We start from the raw sequence: 10,451 nt of genomic DNA on the forward strand, positions 1-10,451 counted from the left end.
TTGGACTAATTTGAGTGTATTTCAAATGATAAACATATCGGATAGATTATTAAATAAATGGGAAAGTGTGCTATGTGTAAATCAAGGTGCTAATGTGATTTTTAATCAGATACCAAAGACTAAGCCGTGATTTTCATCAGTCAGTTTCAAACAATTATTTATGTATGTTGTGGACAGTCTTAATAAATATTGAAGTACAGTACACCTGGTCTTATGTAATGTTGTTGAGTACACCTGACTGTGTGATGATGTCATTACAGTATACCAGACTGTGTGTGATGTCATTATAGTATACCTGACTGTGTGTGATGTCATTACAGTATACCTGACTGTGTGATGATGTCATTACAGTATACCTGACTGTGTGATGTCATTACAGTATACCTGACTGTGTGATGTCATTACAGTACACCTGACTGTGATGATGTCATTACAGTATACCTGACTGTGTGATGATGTCATTACAGTATACCTGACTGTGTGATGTCATTACAGTATACCTGACTGTGTGATGATGTCATTACAGTATACCTGACTGTGTGATGATGTCATTACAGTACACCTGACTGTGTGATGTCATTACAGTATACCTGACTGTGTGATGATGTCATTACAGTATACCAGACTGTGTGATGATGTCATTACAGTATACCTGACTGTGTGATGATGTCATTACAGTATACCAGACTGTGTGATGATGTCATTACAGTATACCTGACTGAGTGTGATGTCATTACAGTACACCTGACTGTGTGTGATGATGTCATTACAGTATACCTGACTGTGATGATGTCATTACAGTACCCCTGACTGTGTGATGATGTCATTACAGTATACCTGACTGTGTGATGATGTCATTACAGTATACCTGACTGTGTGATGATGTCATTACAGTATACCTGACTGTGTGATGTCATTATAGTATACCTGACTGTGTGTGATGTCATTACAGTATACCTAACTGTGTGATGATGTCATTACAGTACACCTGACTGTGTGATGATGTCATTACAGTATACCTGACTGTGTGATGATGTCATTACAGTACACCTAACTGTGTGATGATGTCATTACAGTACACCTGACTGTGTGATGCTGTCATTACAGTATACCTAACTGTGTGATGCTGTCATTACAGTACATCGGACTGTATGCCAATATTAGTATAGTACTCTTTGTGTGGGTTTTAAATGATAAAAGTAACTAATCCTACAAAGGCAAACATTTCCGGGAAATCTTTGCTATTTCAAAAAATGTTTTAATTCTGAGAGTAAGAATTTTCATATATAACTATGAAGCTGGAATCCATGAACATTCAATCTTGTAATTGTAAGAGATTTTAATGGCCACTAGACAGCATGAAGTCAAACCATACTAATGAGTGTCACCCAGCAGTCATTCAATTATTCAAACATTCAGTGTATTTTAATGTTCTCTTCAAAGCATATTCCAAATACACAATAGAATTATCTGACTTCTATGTCTAACAGCCAATTGAAAGGTATTTGTATTAGGTAATGACAATGATACTGTGCCATGACACCAAATCTGCATTATTAGACAGTCGGTCAGTGGTTGGTTGGTTCATCAGATGGTCAGTGCAAAGTTATAATGAGAACTGGTAGTAAAGGTAGTCTATTTTACAGGTGTGATGAAAACTCCAAGAAAACCTGCTATAAGTAACCATAATACTACTCCTTCCATGCCTACCCCCATCTAAGGCGCTGTTACTTCCATATAAGGCATTGTTACTACCAAATATGGTGCTGTTACTTCCATATATGTGTGCTGTTACTTCCATATATGTGTGCTGTTACTTCCATATAAGGTGCTGTTACTTCCAAATATGGTGCTGTTACTTCCATAATAGGCTTGCTTGCATTGCATCCATTACGGGTCAGTTACCACACTTCCTTCTATACCAAACTCATTGTCATTTCTTCTATATGGCGGAGTGTGTATTCAAAGTTCTGTCATTTTTGAACCAAAGTATAAGGTGAAAATGAACGATGATTTGAACCTCTGCCAACGTTTTGAACTATTTAGAAGTAATAAGAGATAGTGTAAAAAATGAATCAAGTTTATAAGCTATTTCTCCACACTATTTTCACGTGATCATAATTCTTGGTGAGGCATATCTGTCAGAAGATGCAGTCATGTGATCGTAATCTCTGGAAGTAGATTCCTGTGACATTTGCTAATGTATTCCAACAGTTGCGAAATTTAATTTTCTCTTCACTCTCTTTACTTCTTCTTTAGCTGGTTACATATCATCTGAACATGATACATTTTATATCTAGTGTGCTGCACACTCTTTATCCATATTATCCCTTTTGTTTTTCTTTTTCTTCTTCTTACAATTGTTTCCATGATGTGACTTTATCGTCTCATCAAACTTGGAATTGTCTTTGCTTTGTACATTGTTAAGTTCAATCTCCTCACTCCCTTCATGTTTGTGTTTTTTCTTTTTGTTGCGTTTGCGTTTCTGCGACATTTCACTTTGTCCATTGACTATTGTTTCACAGTGTCCCTTGGTTTTCTTACTTTCGTCGTACAAACTTTCTCTTTGCCCCATTTCAAAGACATCTGCCTGTGTCACTCTTGCTTCCAGTAATCGTTCATCCTCCCTGTCACTGTAAATCAAAGGAGTACTTCATATAGGCAAATTGTAGGGTGCAGTCAGAAAGTGTGTGTGTGTGTGTGTGTGTGTGTGTGTGTGTGTGTGTGTGTGTAGGGGGTGGTGACACTTTGAGGAAAAACGATGGGTTTTAAATACTTTTAACTTTTCAATGGCTGTGTATTTGCTATTTATTATCTTCTTTACCAATGGATATCATATCAACTTGCTACTCAGGGTTCATGTGAACTTTGAAAAAAAAAGGTTCTCTTGAGCTGTGTACTTACCTGTCACTGCTACTACACTGTGCTATTTCCCTTTTCCTTGTTTTATTCCATTCCCTTTCCCAGTTCTGTGGATCACTGTGTGTAGTATTGGTCATGTCAGATGTTGAAAATAACATAAACCCTGTACATGTTGAGGAGAATATGTAACTCTTAACTTTGCAATGAAATTTATGATGCTATCTCAAATTAGGTCAAGAATTCTAGATTTTTTCTTAGTTAAAGGGGAACTCTACTCCAGGAAATAAAGGCATTCTCATAAACTATGGCTTCTGGGGAGTCATTTCATGATTTTACATCACCTATAATTACTTGTGATTTCAGAGAAATGTCAAGTTGATCCAGTGCCTTTATAGGGTATCTTTGCTATGGGCCATTGCATCATTGAGAGTCTGCAAAAATAATTACTCATTGTTAACAATGAATATTCATCCTGGGTGTTTTACACTGAAGTGAATAACCACATAGGCACTTAGGAGTCATGAATATTCAATGTTGAACCATGACTAATTATTTCTGCCAAGTAATAACTAAAATAGTATAAATTGATTCCTACACTACAACATCGGATATAATGTCACCTTTTCTCATAGGTATTTTCCAATTTTGAGAACATCATACGTAATTGAGAATGCTTTATGGACTTTGGACTGTTACAAGCAGATTTTTTATTTCATGAATACTAGTACTTTTAATTGGAGGAATGAGGTGAATTACAACCAACCCAGAGTAAGTATTGAGTTTCAATTAGGGGACACAATGGTTTTTTTTACATCTCACACAACAAATTCTGCAACATATTACACCATCAAAATACAGGCACTGATAGTGTGCATGCACATGAACTTTCACATATTATCTCACTGTGAACACAAATAAACAGTTTTGTGTTTGATTCTTCCTTGTTTCATCTGACAGTGATGTTTATTTGTGTTCACAGTGAGATAAAACTCATCACTTTATATGCTTGCATGTTATCAGTGTTTGTATTTTGTTTTATGTAATTAGTAAGAAAAATCCTTGTGTGAGACATCATGACACCTAGTTCAAACTCTATAGTCACTCTGGTTTGGTTGTACAATATGTATTTGTTAGGTTTCTTTTCATTATTTAAAGGAGGATGTCACATTACCTGTAGTACTATTGTTATCATTTATTTGTCTTTGTTTAGGCTTCTTTTTTCTCTTGTCTTCATCAGTAATTTCTATAATAGAACTATACAAACAATAATTAGAATCACAACAAAGAGATCGCAGTAAAAATGATGTCATCACTAGAAGTTTTCCTATGAACCCTGCAGGAATGATGTCATCACTAGAAGTTTTCCTATGAACCCTGCAGGAATGATGTCATCACTAGAAGTTTTCCCAAAAACCCCTGCAGGAATGTCATCACTAGGTTTTCCCATAAACCCTTGCAGGAATGATGGCATCACTAGAAGTTTTCCCATAAACCTTTGCAGGAATGATGTCATCACTAGAGGTTTTCCCATACACCCTTGCAGAAAATTCACAAATTACTTCAATATGGCTTCTTCACAAGATTTCAGAGTTGACTATTAGTTACCAAGGTGTTACTTTATCACCTACAATCTTGTGTAAGTTGATAGCAATGATCGATACAAGAGTACTAAAGGTAGAAATAAGTCTGACTGGACTTTTCCTTTAAGTTGATAGTAGTAATCAATACAAGTGTACTAAAGGCAGAAATAAGTCTGACTGTCTATTGTTTGTCTGAGCACAATTACCTGTCTAACACTGCTGCAAGTTTTTTGGCAACATGAACTTTGAACCCTTTGGTTGCCTGGATACTTCTGTAATCACCTGTCTCTTCCTCCTCATCATCTTGTCTTCTGTAATGAGAAATGATGGTCAAAAGTGTAAAGTGCTTATGGCTTTTTAGTTTCATTTATAATGGTGCGCTCAATGTCTGATCTTTCAGTCTAAATGTGTTCCTAGTAGATTAACAATAAATGAATAAATTTATGTTGCTTTTCTATCTGAAATTTCTTCTGGAATACTTATCAAAAAAATTATTTTTCAGCATTTCTTTATATTTTATAATAGTTTTTTTTTTCTATTCATAGTCTCAAACAAATCTGCCATTCAGATTATGTTTGTATAAGCCAGTAAACATAAATACATTAAAGGTACACACTAGCTGTAACAGCAGTATCATTTTTTAGATCAGACAAATACAGAACCGGTATATTCACTGAAAATTGTTAAAATACCAATAATTAGAAGATGTACATATTGATTAGGAGTTGATTTTATCCATAATTAATATTTTAACATGTTGAAATCATGATTACATTGGGATGCTGAATTTAGGGTGTGGACCCAAAAATCAATTTCATTAGATTTATTGCACCGTATGTATATATACAGGTACACAAAAACTGTTTACTCACAGATGATGCAGTACTGTTCAGGATGTGTAATATTTTGATTACGTCATTATATCTAACAGAGGGGTTTCAAGAAATGTTTCAGTTGCAGCTAGTGCAGCTCTAACAACCTTACATAGAATTGCTACCTGTCAATATTTAAAATTGGCCTTGGTGATTGCTATACATTATGTGTGTGTTATTACATGTATGGAAGTACACCAACCTTAGGCTTGGTTTTTGAGAATGTGAAGGCATCTTGGAATTCTTGGGATCTGTAAATTATAGAAGATGTAAATCAGGTATTGGAACTGTGTGATAATAACAACTTCCTCTCAGTGATATGTAGGGGTGGCCCTATTCCTCTAAAATGATAAATTGTTTGGTCAATAAAAAATTAACATAAAGTCCCTGCTCTAATATTAATGTGTCTGTTTGCCAATGGAAGTGGAATTCTTACTTCAATGAGAACCTTTGAAGGTACGCTATTAAATATTCATAAAACAAACATTTTGATTTATTCACTTTAATATCTGAACTCTATTGATGACATAATAGCAGCAGTCATTGCTTGGTCTTATGTTTTAAGTATTGTTTTGCTTTGTGTTTTACTTGATTCACAGACACATCAGCCTAGACTGTCGACAGTCGCTCGCGCCTTTTTTTCCTACGTTTTATCTAAACTCTGATCTGGCGCAACAGTAGTCTAATCGCAAACTGATATCGAGGGCCGAAGGCCCGAGCTCAGGCCTTCGGCCCTCGACCACTCGGACCTTCGGCCCTCGATATCGATTATACTAGTGTTGCGCTGGATCGGAGTTTAGATAAAACGTAGGGCAAAAAAGGCGCGAGCGACTGTCGACAGTCTAACCTCAGCCCTACTATCCAAACTCATCTCTAACCAACTCAGTTTATAAGCTACAGCATTGATACTAAACTAACTGTTGTATTGTGGATTTTTCTATTTGCTTTTTAGCATGTAGATATTCAGACCCCCTCCCCTTCCTTCCCAGGCCTTGCATGGTGACCATACCCATGTGAAATCATCTGAATACTATGTGATATCATTACGGGTAAAGACTCCCCCCCCCCGCCCCCCCCCCTCAAATTTTTTTTTTATTAAATCAAACCAAAAGTTGACCAGACATTAGGGTTCTCCCCATACTGGTCAGCACTGTTTGTACCAGCCAGCACTCAGAAATGTGTCAATTACAGGAGCTTAAACACTGATCCCATCAAAAAATTGTAGCTTTTGGTGTTGAGTTACCTAATGGATATTATTAAAGGTGCATGAATAGCTGTAACCGACCAGACTGGGGAGACCCTGTGCTGGCAAGGCGAATACCGCGACTGACTAAATATGAGTCTGGACTGAGACTTAAAACGTCATTTCGACGTCTGAGCTGTGTAAATAACGCAGACCTGGGCTCGATCCCAGGGCATCCCTGGATCCATGATGTATGATGTTGCCAGACTAGTGCACAGTGTAGAACACGAGACTTTGAACAACACAGGCATCATCCGGGAGCATCTCCCGTTGCATTGATAACACATTTGATGTTATTTGTATCGATGTGTTATCTCTAGCATTCATTCGATCATTTTCATTGTTTACCCTCTTTTTGATGAAACAAGGTTTGATCGACAACAGCATCTTGTAGGCGAAGCTTTTCTTCTTCGTCAGAGCTCGAGTCCGAACTGATGAGCGCTGCCATCTTGGGGTCAAAATATGGGTCATTTACACCTCGTGCCCATCTGAAGATAATCACGACACATAGATTATGATTAGAATAAATGTTTCAATCAAATCTTGATCGTAGCAGAATTATACTATTATTCTATTATAAACTAAATAATGTTCGAATTTTTATTTATGTATGAGCAGACATTTTATATCTCGAAAATAATAACTATTGCGGTGTACGTCAGTAGACGCCGGGGGCGCTATAGCGTATAGGCGCAAATTTAGTTTCTGAGTCGACGAGTGTCCAAGTGAGAAAGGCCGGTGCCAGCTGGGACGAAGCAGGACTGTAGCTGAAGCAGTAGAAACCGCCCTTTCCCACTGTCGCTCGAAAACGTGATCGTTCCGTTGCCAGATTAACAATAAGGTGTTGTCAGACGCGGTAAATGTCGACGTGGCAAGGCTAATTTCTAATCGACAACCTGCAAGTTTGACTTCGACTAGTCGACTGATCATCACAGACGCTCTCTACTAACCATGGGTGAAATACAAGCATTGGGACATGTTTCTGTAATTGGCTGGTTATTTTTGAACATCGGCATCTTCAACATCAACAAATGGATATTTGTACACTACGCTTTCAACTATCCGATCATCCTTACAACGTTACATATGTTAACAATGTTCATAACACAGACGATCGTTATTCGCTTCACATCTGTCGGTGCAGCATACGGTGAGGGCGATGACCGTATGAAAATCCCCCCACACCTGGTGCGAAAAGTATTCATCTTAAGTATTGCTTTCTGTTCCAGTATAGCATGCGGCAATATTGCTCTAAAATATCTCTACGTGTCTTTCGTCAAGATGATTATGGCCACAACGCCCGCAGTGACAGTATTTTTGTCGAGGTTTATCTTTGACTATCACCATGACAAGTATGTATATTATGCTATGGGTCCATTGGTCTTAGGTGGAATATTTTCTACACTTGGTGAAGTGAATTTCCACTTGATTGGATTTTTAGCTGCCATCGTTTCTACAATGTTGAGAAGTACAAAGAGTATTCTTCAAGGTATGTGTTTGTCATTTTTTGTACTTTGGAATTTTATTTGGAGGTTATAAAAAAAAGTATATTATTATAAAGTACATTCTTTTAAGAAAATTACAAGATAAATTAAAAGTGATGGCAAAGATGAAACACTATCGTGAGAACATGTTCTCAAGAAAAGCAAACAGAAAACTGAAAATGCCTAAAATAAGTGTTGATAGTCAATATACTTATGTAGGTGTTGTCAGCATGTAGTTTGACACTTTTCTTTGAATTCTTTGGCAGAAGTGTCATTTCATGTGTCATATGATTGGTAGGTAAACAGGTGTCAAAGGTCAAACAGTAAAAGGAATGACATGACCTATCATACACAAGTGTTGAAAAGTTGGTGATAAGACAGCCTTATAAAAAGTAGTAAAATCATGGACATGTGTCGTTAATATTTTTTAACAGTAGATGGAGGTAAGACCCATTGTTGCACACTTTGGATATTATGATATTAGGGACGGGATTCGGGTACAAGAAACAGATGTTGGGTAGAGTTAAGAAAATGTTGGTCCAAAGAGGAAAGAGAAGAGAAGCTCCACTGATAAAATTACGCTAATGCAAGAACCTGGGATTGAATCCCTGGTCTTTAAAAAAAGAGAGAAAAAAGAGAGAAAAATCCCAAACATATACATGTAAAGGAAACCTATACATTTAAGTGACCTTGACTTTCAGGGTATCTTATCTTCCACCCACAGGAATACAGGCAATGAAAATTGAAAATTTGAATTTCAAATGTTAAAATTACACTTTTACATTTATCATACATACATACATCTATTTCTCTGTAAACTTGACATTAATTGATATTTGAGCCTGAATATTTTTAATCTAGTTGTCAATACAATTAGCTAATTGGTTTTTATTTGTGTCATTACAGTAATATGAGTCAGTTGGCCTAACATTCAAATTGATTAATTATTCATAATAAATGAATGATATTCATATTGGTGGTGCATCTCACTGTACTGTTATATAATAATCTTTTTGTTGAGAGTTAGCTCTTTTGCTAAGCATGGATGTAGTCTGGACTGTAGTCATGATGCCACACTATCAGCTACCACTCACATCTTTAGTATTCTGTGGGTCTGTGCTTGCGAGATCAAAAGATTTGGGCCATGCCTTGAACTTGTGATTAGAAGTTCAAACAGAAGGTCATTATGTAGACTAAAATCAAACCAGTAGAATAATTTCTGCTTCTGGTGATAAAAATTGATTGTTGTTAATATAGACATACTCGTTAATTATTTGTACTTGATAAAATACCAGACAGAACCACAGATGTGCTATTTCTCTGAGTCTTTATGATTGAATTACCTGGGTCGGATTTACCAAATGCTCCTCCCAGATAAACACACATATTCCGTTGCACATGCGCAAACCTACTTCCGTAGTGTGGGCACATAGCCTGGTTGCACCTTGGGCTTTAAGAGTTTAGTCTGGTTATAGACTCACTGTTGTTGGCTCATTGCTTCCAGCCACCCCAGGCAAATACTGGATACACCTGACCCATAAGTTAACCACATGACCCCGAGTGAAATTATAAGGTAACTCTGAGAATGACGAGGCTACATTTTCTGATAGAAATGAACCATTTGACATGATTTTTGGGACATTTAATAAGTAGAGTTGATAAAAATGAAATATTAGTCGTTTTGTCCAGTAAGAGAGTGCACTGACACACTGTGACAATTGCTATCTTGGATTTCAAGCACATATGAACTGCTTTGGAGACTGAAAGAAGTGAGTGGTGAAGATGTGTAAACGGTGACTAAGATGAGGGTTGAACAAAATAAGTAGACTCCCTAACTTAGTACTGGTTTGTATCATACATGTAGATCATTAGTGGACACCACCATTCTTTATGTTCATTTCAGGAGAAACTTTGATAAAACAAAATGCTCAGTAAATACTTTTTCTCTTTCTTGTTTCTTTAAAGGTGTCCTATTAAAAGAAGAGAGGCTGGATTCAGTGCGACTGCTATACCATATGTCGTTTCCTAGTTTGATCATCTTGACGATTTGTTCAGCCATCTTTGAGTACAATGCATTCTGGGATACCAACTTCCGCAATGACTTCAAACTATGGTCAATGATCATTTTGAGCTGTATATGTTCAGTAGGTTACAATGCCATGAATTTTTTTGTGACGTTTCTCACATCAGCTGTAACGATACAAGTCCTAGGAAATGTCAGCATCATTTTAAATATATTTATTTCTGTTGCCATTTTCCACAATGAGGTCTCGTTCATGAGTGTTGTTGGTATTATTTTTACAGTGGTCGGTATCTTTATGTATGATACAGCTGGTGAAATCGGTCGGTTTATGCGACACAGAATTAGCAGATCATGGGGACCAGATTCAAAGAATTAAAAAACAATTTA

General features: G+C 36.7%; 2 protein-coding genes across 2 annotated transcripts; one reads left to right on the forward strand and one right to left on the reverse strand.

Moving 5' to 3' along the window:
• Positions 1-1,438: 1,438 nt before the first annotated feature.
• Positions 1,439-7,005, reverse strand: LOC144449508 (uncharacterized). The gene is made up of 6 exons (XM_078140053.1): positions 6,906-7,005; positions 5,517-5,565; positions 4,649-4,753; positions 4,034-4,116; positions 2,905-3,025; positions 1,439-2,633 (listed from the first exon to the last, which is right to left on the reverse strand). The coding sequence occupies exons 1-6, from the start codon at positions 7,003-7,005 to the stop codon at positions 2,297-2,299; spliced, it is 795 nt and encodes a 264-aa protein (XP_077996179.1). The 3' UTR covers positions 1,439-2,296.
• A 503-nt stretch (positions 7,006-7,508) lies between these two features.
• LOC144449615 (solute carrier family 35 member E4-like) lies at positions 7,509-10,451 on the forward strand. The gene is made up of 2 exons (XM_078140187.1): positions 7,509-8,046; positions 10,007-10,451. Exons 1-2 carry the CDS (start codon positions 7,509-7,511, stop codon positions 10,438-10,440), a joined length of 972 nt encoding a protein of 323 aa, XP_077996313.1. The 3' UTR covers positions 10,441-10,451.

The sequence above is a fragment of the Glandiceps talaboti genome, chromosome 18 (genome assembly GCF_964340395.1).
Source record: "Glandiceps talaboti chromosome 18, keGlaTala1.1, whole genome shotgun sequence".
NCBI lineage: Eukaryota > Metazoa > Hemichordata > Enteropneusta > Spengelidae > Glandiceps > Glandiceps talaboti.